This window comes from Mauremys mutica, chromosome 7 (genome assembly GCF_020497125.1).
Source record: "Mauremys mutica isolate MM-2020 ecotype Southern chromosome 7, ASM2049712v1, whole genome shotgun sequence".
Classification (NCBI taxonomy): Eukaryota; Metazoa; Chordata; order Testudines; family Geoemydidae; genus Mauremys; species Mauremys mutica.
The window spans coordinates 116738141-116754153 of record NC_059078.1 but is presented as its reverse complement, the minus strand read 5'-3'; the positions used below and the strand labels follow the sequence as shown (position 1 = coordinate 116754153).

The window sequence follows — 16013 nt, the reverse complement described above, 5'->3', positions numbered from 1 at the left end:
TATTTGAGCATAAGCTTTTGTGGGCTACAGCCCACTTCATCGGGCGCATAGAATGGAACATATAATGAGGAGATATATGGGTACATACAGAGAACATGAAAAGGTCATGTTATAAGTAATTGCCAACATGGTTTGTCACAATTGGTTGAAAGACCGTGCTGCAAGAATAGTTATCAATGGTTCACTGTCAATCTGGGAGGGTGAATCTAATGAATAGTTGAGTGGAGAGTATACTTACAATATTTGAAGATGACACCAAACTGGAAGGGGTTGCTAGCACTTTGGAGGACAGGTTTAGAATTCAAAATGACCTTGACAAATTAGAAAATTGGTCTGAAATCAACAAGATGAAATTCAATAAAGTGCAAAGTACTTCACTTCAGAAGGAAAAATCAAATGTACAACTACAAAATGGTGAATAACTGGCTAGGTGGTAGCACTGCTGAAAAGGATTGGGGATCACAGATTTGAATACGAGTCATCAGTGTGATGCAGTTGTAAAACAGGCTAATATTGATTGAGGTATATTAATGGGAGTATTGTATATAACATACAGGACGTAATTGTCCTGGTCTACTTGGCACTTGTGAGGTGTCCAATTCTGGGCATCATACTTTAGGAAAGATGTAGACAACTATCCTCAGTTCCTTGGCCCCAGACTTAACACTAGCATCTCCACCTTGAGCGTATTTGGCCTTTCTCTTTCCTTCTGTGAAGTTAGTTTAGTTTAGTGTTGTTGTTAGCATAAGTAGTTAATTTAGGTGACAGGGCTGTTTTTCCCTCTCTTTTTTTCCCCTGGGAGTTTGTCTTCTCCTGGTGGGGTATGCCTGGTTCCCCAGGCAGCAAATGTTGTCTCGCCTGTTGAGAGGCAATACCAGTGAGCAACAGACACTCCAGCTGTGTCTGTTGAATGGGAGAGTCCCATATCTCCCAAAAGTGCTCCCTTTGTTTAGCCCTTAAAAACCAAGGCTAGGAAAAAGAGGGATATAAAGCTCAGACTGTTGGCAATGGAACATTCCACTCTTTGAGCTATGTCTGGAGATACCCCCCCCCACACACACTCCCTCTGTACATCTGTCCCCAGGTGGACCCAGCATCCCATCTAACTCAGGACATGCTTCCCATAAGAAGGGTAAATGTTTGGAACACTCTGGGAAGATTCCTGAAAAAGAAGAGGTTGGACTCTTTACTGAGCCAGCTCCAGAAAAGACCAGGCTGCATCCTTGGTCTGCAAAGATATGGGTGGGCCTGCAAAGCCCAGAGCTCTAAGGAGAGAGAAAACATGGCTGCTATAGAGCATCTGTACCCTCCACTAGTAAGGGGAAGCACAAGGTACCATCTAGCCTGGCCCTGTCATTGACACTGAAGCATTCTGCTCTGCCATTGGTGCAGTCAAGCGCCTTAACTCAGTCATTGGTACCAATGCAAGTAACTCAAGTGGTGCTACCTATTAATGAGGCTCTGTTGGATCTGGCTAAAATGGAAAGGCAGATACCAGCCACTATTCCACCAATGTGCAGAAGGGCTGACGACAAGTGTGATGTGTCCCAGAAGGACTGTGACTTTTTGTTTTTCCCTCCCCACCAACTCCCTCATGATGGATTCTGTGAATGAGCAGGGTAAACTGCACTTTTTAGGGGCTACCCCTGATGAAAAGCACCAAAAATGAGTGAACCTCCTTGGACAAAAGTTTTACGTGTCAGCAGATTTGTCATTTCAGATTGCGAATTATCAGGCAGCCATGGCTAATTATAACTTTACTAATTGTAGCAGGCTGGCAGCTTTTATTAAACATCTGCCACAGGACTTCAGGGAACAATTCCAATCTACTGTTGCTGAGGGTCAGCTATTGGCCAGAACAGCTCTTCATGCATCCTTAGATATTGCTGCCAGGTCCATCTCTATGGTGGTAGTTAAACTCAGAGCATAACTGAGAGAGGTCCAAAATACAATAGAGGACCTCCCTTTTGATCACAAACTCTTCTTGGAGACTATGAATGACTCCCTGCACTCGCGTAAGGACTCCAGGGCCATACTATGTTCCTTTGGCATTTATACACCTACGAGCAAAAAGCATTTCCGTAGAGCACAGACTGCCCAGTAATTGTGCCCTGCTCAGTTCTTAGGGTACAAAAGACCCCCATAATCCCCAGAAAGAGACACAGATTTCAGAAGATGAGGGTCGCCCAACCGCCCTCTGTGATCACACAGGCATAATCTAAACAGCAGTTTTGATGGGTTGGCTAAGGCCTGGTCTACACTAGGACTTTAAGTCGAATTTAGCAGTGTTAATTCGAACTAACCGCTCAACCGTCCACACCAGGAAGCCATTTAATTCGAACTAGAGGGCTCTTTAGTTTGAATTTGGTACTCCACCCCGACAGGTGGAGTAGCGCTAAATTCGACATGGCTAGCTCGAATTAGGCTAGGTGTGGATGCTAATCGAACTTAGTAGCTCCGGGAGCTATCCCACACTGCACCACTCTGTTGACGCTCTGGACAGCAGTCCGAGCTTGGATGCTCTGACCAGCCACACAGGAAACGACCCGGGAAAATTTGAATTCCTTTTCCTGTCTGGGCACTTTGAATCTGACGTCCTGGTTGGACATCGGGGCGAGCTCCGCAGCACCTGCAACGATGCAGAGCTCTCCAGCAGAGGAGTCCGGGCAATCCAAGAATAGAAAGAGGTCCCCAGCATGGACTGACCGGGAAGTCATGGATCTGATCGCTGTGTGGGGCGAGGAGTCTGTGCTCTTGGAGCTGCGCTCCAACAAGCGGAATGCAAAGACCTTCGAGAAGGTCTCCAAAGCCATGATAGACAAAGGATACAGCCGGGATGCGATGCAGTGCCGCGTGAAAGTCAAGGACCTGAGACAAGGTTACCAAAAAGTCAGAGCGGCAAACGGACGCTCCGGAGCACAGCCCCAGACATGCCGCTTCTACGAGGCACTGCATGCCATTCTCGGTGGGTCTGCCACCACTGCCCCACCAGTGACCGTGGACTCTGAGGATGGCATAGTGTACCTGGACAGTTCCTCGGCGATGTTCGCCGATGGGGAAGATGAGGAAGGGTTTGTGGAGGATGGCGCAGGCGACAGCGAACACAATACCGCTTGCCCTGACAGCCAGGATCTCTTCATCACCCTCACAGAGATCCCCTACCAACCGTCCCCGCCCGTTAACCCGGACTCAGAATCAGGGGAAGGATCAGGCGGTGAGTGCTATAAACATGGAAACATTTATTTTTTAAAAAACAGGTATAGAAAAAATAGAAATACTATATAAAAAATTTTAAATGTCAAACTATATAAATAGTAGGTCCACACATATACGGATTGAACAATAATCCTCTTGGGACAGTTCAACAAAGCTCTCAGAGAGCTGCTCGAAAAGCCTCCGCAGGAGGTTCCTGGGGAGAGGTGCCTTATTGGGTGCTCCGTGGAAGCACACTCTTCCGCGCCAGGACATCCTAATGTAGAGAGGAATCATCGCCTCCACCAGCATTGCTGCATATGGTCCTGGTCTGTGCAGGGCTTCCCTTAGCATCCGCTCTCTCTGACTCCGAGTGACCCGCCTCAGGGTGATGTCATTCTGGACAGGCTGCATCTAAGTAGGGCAATTAGTGTATTGTTACTATTGTTAATGGTTTAAAATTAGGTTGCATAACAACGACCCTCGCTTAACAGCCACGTGCTGGAGGCCACAGAGAACAAGCATACATTGATCTTTCCCGTGCACTGGCGGGAGGGGCTGGAAAAGGCTCAGCCTTTCTGCTTTCCAGATTGCCTTTAGCAGGAGAGCACAGCTATCCACTAACTGATAAGCATGATCTACTTTAAGGCTTACCAGGACTGTCTGCAAGACGGATTCAGCTGTCTCTCCCCGCTTGTCCGCTCTCCTGTGCAATGGCGCCGCCAATGAGAGCGTATTCCGAAATCTCGAACTTGTCCTGAGATCTCGTGGAACTTGGTGCCCTGTATGGTCTTGTTCAGAGAAACTGACTAGACTGTGTTCACTGTTCGCAAACATGTATCTGTTTAAGGAAATCACTTACTGTTTCCCATCACACAGCTTCTGCTCTTTCCCGGACTGCCCCGGCATCCCCCTCGCAGAGGCTGGCTCAGATTAGGCGGCGAAAGAAAAAGACTCGGGACGAGATGTTCGTGGAACTGATGGCCTGCTCCAGAGCCGAGGCGGCCCAGCAGAGCCAGTGGAGGGAGACCCTCTCTCAGCAGCAGCGCTCACACAGCGAACGGGAGGACAGGTGGCGGCAGGAAGACCAGCAGGCGACTCAAACGCTGCTTGGGCTAATGAGGGAGCAAACGGACACGCTCCGGCGCCTTGTTGATGTTCTGCAGGACCGCAGGCAGGAGGAGAGAGCCCCCCTGCACTGTATCTGCAACCACCCTCCAACGCCAAGAAGTCCTGTCCCCCCCTCACCGAAAATTACAAGACGGAGGGGCGGTAGGGGCCGTGAGAACTGTCACTGCACCACAGCTGAGCGCTAATGTACCACACACCTCTGACGCTATAACTGTGTAGAAGCGCTTCCCTTACAGGGGATCACCCAGTCCCAAATCCAAGTTTCATCACCCCACTATGTAGTAGATTAATAAAAGCTGTTTGCTGTTGTTCACTCTTTCCGTCACGTCTTTCGTGTCAGAAGACTGTGTATGTGGGGGGGGGCAGGGGATTTATAATTGCACGGGATAGCCTACATTAGCAGGGTACAGACTATCGGGGGCAGGATCAACTGCAGGGCACACACAGACTGCAGTCAGTAGTCACCAGGGTCACTCTGTGTGGTGTATGCTGCCCCGGGTCATTCTGTGATGTGTACGCTTGTCCACAGTCCTAGTGCCTGCCACCCCCTAATGTTAAGGCATGCTGCCCTTACCATGCACTTCCACCGTAGGCGCGATCCTCTCCGCTGCCCTGAGCCCCAACAAGAGCCCTCATCCACGGACAGATACTCACCCTTCCCCCACACCCCTCACCCCTTCCTACGCCCAAACCCACAGCCCAGAGCCTGCATCCAAATCCCTATCCAAAGACGGCATCACTCGCCCCTTCCTGCAAACCCACTTGAAACCGTCCCCCACCCCAGAGACCTATGTAGGAGCAGGAGGCTGTCCGTCCTGTATTGTACAAGCGGTCTGTACATCAGTGCACACCGTACCCAGCACAGTATGCGTCCATGTTTCAAACCCTGAACAGAAATGCAAAGTAAAAGAAAGATTTATTAACAATAACTGTTCCGTTTAATTTGTTTTAAAACGTGTTTTGGAAGTGGGGGAAACTTGGAGAACGGGGTATGTAACCTCAGATCTCACTCAACACATAGAGACACAGGCCCAGGATCAGCTTCTCTTAAAATCAAGTGGAGAGTCATAGGTTACCCTGCTCTCCGAGGAAACTTGCTTTCAAAGCCTCCCGGATACACAGCGCTTCCCGCTGGGATATTCTTTTGGCACGGGTGTCTGGCTGAGCGTAAACAGCAGCCAGGCGATTTGCCTCAACCTCCCATCCGGCCAAAAAGGTCTCGCCCTTGCTCTCACAGACATTGTGGAGCACACAGCAAGCAGCAATAACTACGGGGATATTCTTTTCGCTGATGTCCGAGCGAGTCAGTAAGCTCCGCCACCTCCCCTTAAGACGTCCGAAAGCACACTCCACCACCATTCTGCACTTGCTCAGCCGGTAGTTGAAGAGTTCCTTCTCACTGTCCAAGGCGCCTGTATAGGGCTTCATGAGCCAGGGCATTAGCGGGTAGGCTGGGTCCCCGAGGATCACTGTAGGCATCTGCACATCCCCAACCGTTATTTTGTGGTCCGGTAAGAAAGTTCCTGCCTGGAGGCGTCTAAACAGACCAGAGTTCCTGAACACACGCGCGTCATGAACCTTGCCCGCCCACCCGACGAAGATGTTGGTAAAACGTCCCCTATGGTCCACCAGTGCTTGCAGCACCATAGAAAAGTAGCCCTTTCGGTTAATGTACTCGCTGGCCTGGTGGGCTGGTGCCAGGATAGGGATGTGAGTCCCATCTATAGCCCCACCGCAGTTTGGGAATCCCATCGCGGCAAAGCCATCTATGATGACCTGGACGTTTCCCAGAGTCACTACCTTTGAGAGCAGTTGCTCAACGATTGCGTGGGCTACTTGAATCACAGCAACCCCCACGGTAGATTTGCCCATGCCAAAGTGGTTCGCTATTGACCGGTAGCTGTCTGGCGTTGCAAGTTTCCAGAGGGCTATGGCCACTCGCTTCTGCACACTCAGGGCTGCTCGCATCCGGGTGTCCTGGCGCTTCAGGGCAAGGGCCAGCAAGTCAAAGAGTTCAAGGAAAGTGCCCTTACGCATCCTGAAGTTTCGCAGCCACTGTGATTCATCCCAGACCTGCAGCACTATGCGGTCCCACCAGTCCGTGCTTGTTTCCCGGGCCCAGAATCGCCGTTCCACACCATGAACTTGACCCATTGCCACCATGATCTCCACTGCGCGGCGTACCCTGCTTTGTGAGAGGTCTGCGCCACTCTCCTCACCACGCTGCTGGAGCCTCCTCGCCCGATTTCTCAGCAGCTGACTGTGGAAGAGGTGGACGATAAGGTGCGAGGAGTTGACAACGGCCATAAGTGCAGCGATGATCGCAGCGGGCTCCATGCTCGCAGTGCTGTGGCGTCCGAGCTGTAACCAACCAGAGAAGGGCGCGAACAGATTTCCTGCCGGCGCTTTCAAGGAGAGAGGGCGGGAGTGACGGTTCAATAATGACAGTTACCCAAAACCACCCTCGACACATTTTTTCCCCCAGCAGGCATTGGGGGCTCTACCCAGCATTGCAATGGGCAGCGGGGAGTGCGGGAACTGTGGGATAGCTTCCCACAGTGCACCGCTTCCAAAGTCGACGCTGGCCCCGTGAATGTGGACTCAGAAATTCGAATTAGTGTATTTAGTATGGATACACAAATTCGACTTCATAAGGTCGAATCCACAAATTCGAACTAAGTTGATTCGAAATAGTCTTGTAGTGTAGACAAGGCCTAAGGGTTCGAATGCTCCTGTTCCGCTGATTTTACAGTTGCACCCTTTAGTCCACCTCCTTCCCTTGGGGGACCACATTGTCTATTTCCACCAGACTTTAAAGTGAATCATCAGGGACCAATGAGTATTGGAGGTCATAACTTCAGGTTACACCATTACCCCTCTCATGAGTTTCTACTAAGGCAAGTGGTGGACTTTCTCCTCTGGCTAGGAGTGATAGAATTGGTTCCTTCCCTTTGTAGGGGCAAAGGATTCTACTGAAAAAGGATGGAGGTTGGAGGACAGTCTTAGATCTAAGACAGCCAAACAAGTTTGTGAAACCCCCAAAATTCAGGATGGTAACTCTCGTAACTATAATTCCTCCTCTAGAGGAAAAGGATTGTTTTTTGTCCCTTGTCCTCCAATATGCCTACTTCCATATAGCCAGTCACCTGGGAAATACCTACGATTTGCTGTAGGCCAAGATCATTTCCAGGTCAGAGTGCTTCTCTTCAGTCTCTCTTTGGCTCCAAGGGTGTTCTCAAAGGTTCTTGCGGTAGTGGCCACTTGCTTTCTACAGGAAGTGATTCTCATCCTCCTGTACCTCAACAACTGGTTTCTCAAAGGATGCTCTTTCGAGGCAGTGTTGTCTTCCATTCAGAAGGCTCTTGCTCTGTTCCAAGAGTCGGTCCGACAGCTAATAGTAAAGAAATCTGTGTTAGTACCGGTGCAGGGAATTCAGTTAATAATGTGTACTTGGACTTGGGGGTATATATCGACACTTACTTCTGGAGCGATTGATCCAGTGGGAGTTGATTTATTGTGTCTAGTGAAGATGCAATAAATCGACTGCGAAATGCTCTTCTGTCGACTCCGGAACTCCACCAGAGCGAGAAACATAGGCAGAGTTGACTGGGGAGCATCAGCAGTCTACCTACCGCAGTGAAGACACTGCATTAAGTAACTCTAAGTACGTTGACTTCAGCTACGCTATTTTCGTAGCTGAAGTTGCGTAACTTAGACAGACTTAGCTCGCCCCCACCCCGCAGTGTAGACCTGGCCTTAGTGACAGCCAATTCACCAAAGATGGATAAGAATAAAGCTGCTGTCATCCATCCCATGGAAATTGATTTTATTGTGTCTGCCTTTTGCCCAAAAGATTTAACTTGCTTAAGAAGGTAGTGTCTGAAAAGTGTGTGCTGAAATTTGGATTTCAACTATAGTGGGCTTAAAGTGATGTAGTTTGCCACCAGGCAGGCAACAATATTTTGTTTTTCATCTATAAGTCCGTCTACCTGTATTAGGTGAGATACAGGAGAAAAATGACTCTAATGTAGCCATTGCCTTTCGTAGGCCCTTTTCAAAACACCCATAGGCTCTTTTGAAAACCCCAGCCTTAACGTTTAAGCTTTATACAGGGTAAAACGGATTTATTTGGGTTTAGACCCCATTGGGAGTTGGGAATCTGGGTGCTAAAGACAAGCACACTTCTGTGAGCTGTTTTCAGGTTAACGTTTAAGGCAGGGGTTCTCAAACTGGGTGTCGGGATCCCTCAGGGGGTTGTGAGGTTATTACATGGGGGGGGGATCGCAAGCTGTCAGCCTCCACCCCAAACCCCACTTTGTTTCTGTGACGGGTTGGATCACAGAAACCCCCCTGGGAGTTGCCAACCGATGTGCCAAGACTACCTCTATCTCTGTTTTCCCTGCCAGCTTAGTACTTCAGCACCCTGTCTTGCCGAGCCAGACACTCTTGTCTACTTCAACAAAGACCCAGAGTTTGAATTACCTGCCCCAAAGTTGCAGGTTTACCTGAAAACAGCTCACAGAAGTGTGCTTGTCTTTAGCACCCAGATGCCCAACTCCCAATGGGGTCTAAACCCAAATAACTCCGTTTTACCCTGTATAAAGCTTATGCAGGGTAAACGCATAAATTGTTCGCCCTCTATAACACTGATAGAGAGATATGCACAGCTGTTTGCTCCCCCAGGTATTAATACATACTCTGAGTTAACTAATAAGTAAAAAGTGATTGTATTAAATACAGAAAGTAGGATTTAAGTGGTTCCAAGTAGTAACAGACAGAACAAAGTAAGTTACCAAGCAAAATAAAATAAAATGCGCAAATCTATGTCTAATCAAACTGAATACAGATAAGATCCTCACCAGTTCCAGAATGCTCCCTTTTACAGACTAATCTTCTTTTAGCGTGGGTCCAGCAATCACTCTCACCCCCTGTAGTTACTGTTCTTTGTTTCAGTTTCCTTTAAGTATCCTGGGGTGGTGGAGAGGCTCCTTCTTTAGCCAGCTGAAGACAAAATGGAGGGGTCTCCCAGGGGTTTAAATAGACTCTCTCTTGTGGGTGGAGACCCCCTCCTCACCCTGTGTAGAATCCAGTCACAAAATGGAGATTTGGAATCACATGGGCAAGTCACATGCCCATGCATGACTCAGGACCTGCAAGCAGCAGTCATTACCCACATGGTACCTTGAATGTCCTCAGGTAGACTTCTTATGTGGATTGGAGTCTTCCAAGCTCTTTTTTCTGTTAAATGCTTCTTGATTGAGTACATTCCTTTCCCAAGAAGTGACCAAATGTTCTAACTAAGGCTACTTAGAAATCAAGCAATTATACAGCCAATGTTCATAACTCTGAACACACAAATGGTGCCTGCATACAACTAGTAGATAACCAGTAGATCATGACCTTTACATAGATATGTTACATGGCATATGTAGCAAAACTCTATTCCAGTTATATCATATATACATTTATACGCACCCCTATAAAGCCTTATGGGATACACTGTCACAGTCTCCAGCATTTATAATGGTGTTAAATATACAAAAAAGTATTTTTAATTTATTGGGGGGGGGTTGCACTCAGAGGCTTGCTATGTGAAAGGGGTCACCAGTACAAAAGTTTGAGAATCACTGGTTTAAGGCTTCTCCAGAAAGTGTTTCCTTCCCCCATACTGCTGAGGTGGCCTATTAAATCATCAGCATTCCTCCTTGCTACTGAACCATCATACATTATCTTGTAACCATCCCTGATGTTTGTGGATTTCAACTCCTTCCATTTTGGTTCTTGTATGCAATGTACATTCTTCTTCCTTCAGAGTCTCAACTACTGCTCTTGATTTTCCTGTCATTGTTCCCACATACAGGGGATCCAAATGTAATTCTTGGGCTTACATCTTTTGCGGCATTCATCCAGAATGCGGTAGCCTTTTCCCACTTTCCATAGCTATCAGGTGAAGTGGTCACGTGTTTCTTCTGGAGGATGCTGTAGTATTGTACTGATATACTCCCTAAAGACCCAGACCCAGAGAAGCATCTGTGGTTAGCACAACTTTTACAAACTGGCTGGCTTGACCTGATGTTCTTGGTTTGAAATATGATGTGGAAAGTGGATTTGAACATGACTTTGCTTTTACATTACATTTGCTATTAACAGACTTATCCTTTTGTGAATTTCAGCAGCTGAACAGTTGAAACATATTGTCAAATAACTAACAAGCAATGGTTGCAAATTCAGATGGATTCATTTAATAGTCTCTCTTTATTAGCTTCTGAACCCTAATTGTCCATTTGTAGCTAGCAAACTTCATGAGAAGTTATTGTGTCTGCTGACCTATAAATATGTTCTGTCCTTTCTGCATTGTGGGCTTATAACAAAAATACCAAATAATATAATATGACCTATGTTTCAGAACAATAATCAAGCCAACAGTTGTTGATTTTTTTTTAAATGAGTTAAGGCCTGCAGTAAAGTGATTAAATTCACTGTAGCAATCTGAATATTAAGCTAGTCCTGATGACGTAGGAATTGTATTTTATTACTCATATATAAAAAGTTGTTTTATTTGATGAATAGGATTTTTTGGTGATAATTTTTATCACAGCGCAGTACAACAAAATATGGTGGTAAAATCTTAGTACTTTTATTAAAATTTAGTTGTGGCAAGTAATCTGAAATGGTCAGTGGAAAAAGAATGTTAGCCAAGTTATAGGTGTGGAACTATATTTTTCTAGGAAAAAAGGTTTTAAAGTGTCTGTTTTCTAAAACAAGGTAAAAGACACACTATCAAAGAGACCTTGGTAACTGGGGGAAGGAGTCAAAGAACAATTTTGATTAAAATATGCTTAATTTGAAAGAAAAAATATTATAATTCTTCTGAAAATAACTATATTTTGACAAATGTATTTGAAACAGATATGAAATAAATGTACATTTCCCCTCTACAGTTACACTGCATTATATGACTTTAAAATCAGTGTTGTTGACAGATTTTGTTTAATTGGGTTTATTGTATTACTACCCTATGATATAACTTTTTTATCGGAATATGCAAGTATAATAAATGTTGGAATGTTGCAATAAATGTTACCTTCTTGTTTTTGTTATAAGGATACTGTTAACTTGAAGTTCTGAAGTTGACTAATTTTTAAAAAAACAAACTATACTTCTGATAGAATACTGCCTAGGCATCAATTCATCCGAGCACAAAAGTATGTACTTAAGTTTAAGCGTGTGCTGAAGTCCCATTGACTTCAATAGGATGATTTATTCTTGAAGTTAATTATGTGCTTAAATTATTTACTGAGTAGGGATGGATTTACTCACATTCTTTAAGTACATACTTATGTGCCTGACTGAATTGATGGCTTAAATAAAGTGCACAGAATTATATTTTCTTTAGATACCAAGCAGATATTTATAAGGGTCTTATTAAAAAATAAGGCAGAGCAACAGCACTAAATATATTCAGGCTTATGTTGTTCTTCCATTTTGTGCACATGCCTGCATACCATCTCTTTAGTTTGTTTGCTGTTGATACTGGTAAACATAGATTTGGAGTGGAGAGTCAGGAAAAGAGCATGCAGCTGAGCCTCCCCTGAAGGGTGAAATAAATTATGTCATCATGTTAGTACATGAGACAGGAAGCTCAATTGGCCATCAACAAAGCAGTGGAAATGGTGTTACACAGAATAGAGTCAAATGCACAGAGTAAACAAATGGTGGGGGGGGGGGCTTCTTTTTGTTGCCAGCTTCTTGCACTTTTAATAATTGTAGGTGTTACTTATAAATATAGTGGATAACTATATTTGGTTAAAAAAATTAGATATACAGGTTGATGGGGTTCCTTTAAATATAAATTGTAGTTTAATCTGGTTGTTATAAAGCAAATTTACCCCCAAAATAACACTGTAGAACATTGAAGGTTTTCATAGGGTGAATTGGGTGATGACAGTAAGAGTGTTTCAAATTTTGAGGAAAGGAAGTAGAATATGTAGCACTGTTGGGAATTACCAGACAGTGGTATTGCCAGTTGGCCTTCTATTTATTAGAATGTATAGGAATTAGATCTTAGAGGAATGCTTATTATGAGTTGTGATCCAGTTCTTTTTAGAAGCTCATTCTGTCACCAATAAAAGGCTGTAATTATTGCTGTAATTTCTCTGCCTAAATTTGTCTGACCAACAGTTAATCTTAGATGCCGCTGCTGCTTACAATTTATAGCCACACAAGCAAACAAAACATTACATGATGCCAAATGTATTACTGTGCATGTGTGTGTATTGTAAACTGATGAAGGTCAATAAAGATTACTTTTATTTTATGCAAAAGTTATTTTTCAGTTGGGAAGGTATGTGTCTAGACTTCAGATTATTGCATTATAAAAATTCTATCTATCTATATCTATCTATCTATCTATCTCTTCTTGCTTGTATTATAGATTTTAAATGTTTTATGTTTACATAGGGGTATTTTTAACATGAGCCAAGCCAATTTAAAAACTTGGAAAAACATGCATAATATATCCAACACTTCTACATGGTTTCAAAGATATAAACTGTTAGTCCCTGATTTTATGATTGATTTCTTAAGTAAGCACTTATCCCAGGAGTAGGTCCTTGCAAGATTAGATTGTATAGATTATTTTATGTCTCTCATATGTCTCTTCCAGGATCAAATTCATGGCTTGTGGCAGAAACAAAAGGAGCAATTGTGCAAGGTGGATATGGTCATACTAGTGTCTATGATGAAATGACAAAATCCATTTATGTTCATGGTGGATACAAAGCATTACCTGGCAATAAATATGGATTGGTGGATGACCTTTATAGATATGAAGTTAATACGAGGACGTGGTAAGTAGAATTAAGACAATGGTAAACTAAGATCAAGATAACATAAAATTGTTGTTAGTGCATATACAATAGTGAGATATTTACAATAACTTCTTTATTCATGTTTATATTTATGTTGTAATGATTTTATAATTTTCAATGCTGGAATTTTCAGAAAAAGAAAATAGAGGGATAATTTTCTATCGAAACTGAAGATTTAGCAGACAAAGCACATTGTTTGCTGGCAGGTTAATTTTAGAATACTTAGTATGTTAATTTTAGGCTTTAAAAGGTTTGGTCATTTAAAAAAAAATCCAGAAGTTTGAATTTTATAGAAACTTGTGTCAGCCTCCTTTTGGAACCTGTGGAGATCCTACCAAATTCTCATTCCTCAGCAGGCTCTCTCTACTTCTAGTTGCCTTGTTGGATCAAGGCCCAGAGGTCTAGAACTCCTGTCTAATTAGACTGTAAGCTCTTTGGGCAGGGTCTATGTTTGCACATGCACACCTTTATGTATCTACAGTGTTCAGCATGCAGGGGCCTTGGTGTTGATTAAGGCTGGGCTTGGCAGAATTTCATTTTTTTTACTAATTTCAAAAATTAATATACATTTTCAAGATTTTTATTTTCAATTTTTATTTATTTTTACAGTTGGAAATTGATGGGGAGGGTTAAGGTTAGGGTAGCAGAGACAGTGGCGTTGCAGGAGGTTCTCAGCACCGACGGCAGAGCTGCAGGGGACTCCCAGCATGGCAGAAGGGCCCAAGAGACCCCAGGGCACCAGGTGCAGGGGAGGCTGTGGTTGTGGCTCAGTGGAACAGAGACCTCCGGCCAGGACTGCACAGGGGAAGACTAGCCTCTGGTGATACGGTGCTGTTGAATAGTTCTTGCCAGGGTCAGCTCCCACAGTCCTGGCTGGTGACTGAGTGTGTGGGGCTGCGACAGCTGAGACAACAATGTGGTGGCCACCCCCAGGTCTGGGGGCTTGTCCTCCTTCTCTGCTCTGTTCTGCCAAGACCACATACTTCCCTACCGCTTATGCTTGCAGGGATGGGGTGTCACTGGCTCTACAGCTATGCAGGGAACTCTTTGCAGTCCTGCTGTCACAAGAGTGAATGAGCAAGGTGGCAGAGAGCAATTTGTGCTGCTGCAGAGCTGGTGACCCCAATCCCTGCAGGTACAAAATGCTGGGGGAAGCACTCTGGGCAACTGTTACCGAGTGATTTTTTGTTGTTGTCAGTTTCAGATGTCAGGTGACGTGGACTTTACCAACATATATTGATTTAAGTTGAATCCTGCCAAGCCTAGTTAAGGCCTTTGGGTGCTACGGTAATATAGATATTAATAATGGTTTGTTCAGGATGATGACAACAGGAGCTCAGTCACACTCAGTATCTTCCTCTTTCACTTTTCTGGCATAGGCATGCAGAGAGGGTGATGGCAGCATGGGGTCCCCCCCTTTCCTTTTACATTCTTATTTCTCCATTTTCCCACACCCATCTTTCCCCCAAAGAACAGCTGACTGCATTTCTGTCCATTGTCTCCAGTGCAGTTGACTGCAACTGTAACTCCATCAGAAGCACAATTGATCATATCTTGAACCATCACCACACTATTCTGCCTAGTGCAGCTTTAAGCAGGGGAAGGTGATTGTCCACAGAAAGAATTTTTCTTCTTTCTGAGAATCCTGGATTTGTAAACCTGCTGCAAAGAACTAGTAAACTGTGGTCTTCTCATCATATTAGAAAGAAGGGGCGGGATGGCTGTTGTGAAGTGTTGCTACTGCTTGGGGCTCACTGGCTGACTGCCCCCTCTAGCCACTCTCACAGCCTGGATTATTTTCCACTCCTGCTTGTATCTGTGATGAAGCGTAGATGAGATAAGTCCTGACAATAAGACTGACTGTGCAGTGCACTCAGCCAGCAGTCTTACAGGTGTGAGAGTACTGCTCATCACCTTGGTGTGTGTGTCCTTTATTGGCAGGAGGCTGGTGTTGCTGTTTAAAAGAAACTTCTGTGGTGCTGCAATGAGAGAGGCTAGGACTGTCCTTCTCAGTGTTAGATTTAAAATATCAGAGCCCCAGCCATATCAAGACTATTGGCAGCTGTGTGATTTTTAGTCTCCAGTTGATGGCTTAATAATGTCTATTAATCTTCATGGTGATAAATTAATTCAGCAAAATGATCAGTTTCAGGGAGTTACAATACTGATGAAGATATCAACTCGATTTTAAAAAATATATTAATATAATTCATGGTGTACTTATACAGTATTTAAAATTAATTACACATAGTATGATGATATAATTATGTGCCAAATATGTTCAGGGTGAAATTTTGCTCCACGTGCTTTGATATTGGTGTTGTGTACAATGTGGCCCTGATTCAGGATAGCACTTAAACATGTGCTTAATAGGTACCTCAGTTAAATTAATATTCTGTTTGTAAGCTTGATGCCTCTATTTATCAGTCTGTCCCTCAAGTTTACTGTAATTTATTAATGCTGCTTGTGTGTTCTATGCACAAACTGATCTTTGAGTTTTTCACCTTAGAGCTGTTTCAAGATCAAGCTCTATATCTGAACACTTTATTCCTCCAATTTAATATTTGCCCTGGGCATTACTGGCTTCATTTAAAGGACAGAACGTTTGCTCTCGGGTCAGCTTGTTGGAAATGTTAAGAAACGTGTGAGTTTGATTTGACTGCAGAATCTGTATTTTAAATGCCACTAGCTTATGGCAATTTGGCAACATTACAAGAAGAATTTTTTCTCCCTTTTTATCTATTTTTAAGCAACCAAATTCATAATACTATCTTATTGTCATCATCCATAGCTTAAGGCTTTTTCCACTAGCTTATGAAA

At 44.3% G+C, this 16013-nt stretch overlaps 1 protein-coding gene across 9 annotated transcripts in view; it reads left to right on the top strand.

Moving 5' to 3' along the window:
* Nucleotides 1–16013, top strand: part of ATRNL1 (attractin like 1) — a 948738-nt gene that overhangs the window by 169000 nt on the left and 763725 nt on the right. For all 9 annotated transcript variants that reach the window (XM_045024151.1, XM_045024152.1, XM_045024153.1 and 6 more), the window contains exon 9: nucleotides 12989–13172. In XM_045024151.1, the coding sequence (XP_044880086.1) occupies nucleotides 12989–13172 (184 nt within the window). The remainder of the gene's footprint in view (nucleotides 1–12988; nucleotides 13173–16013) is intronic.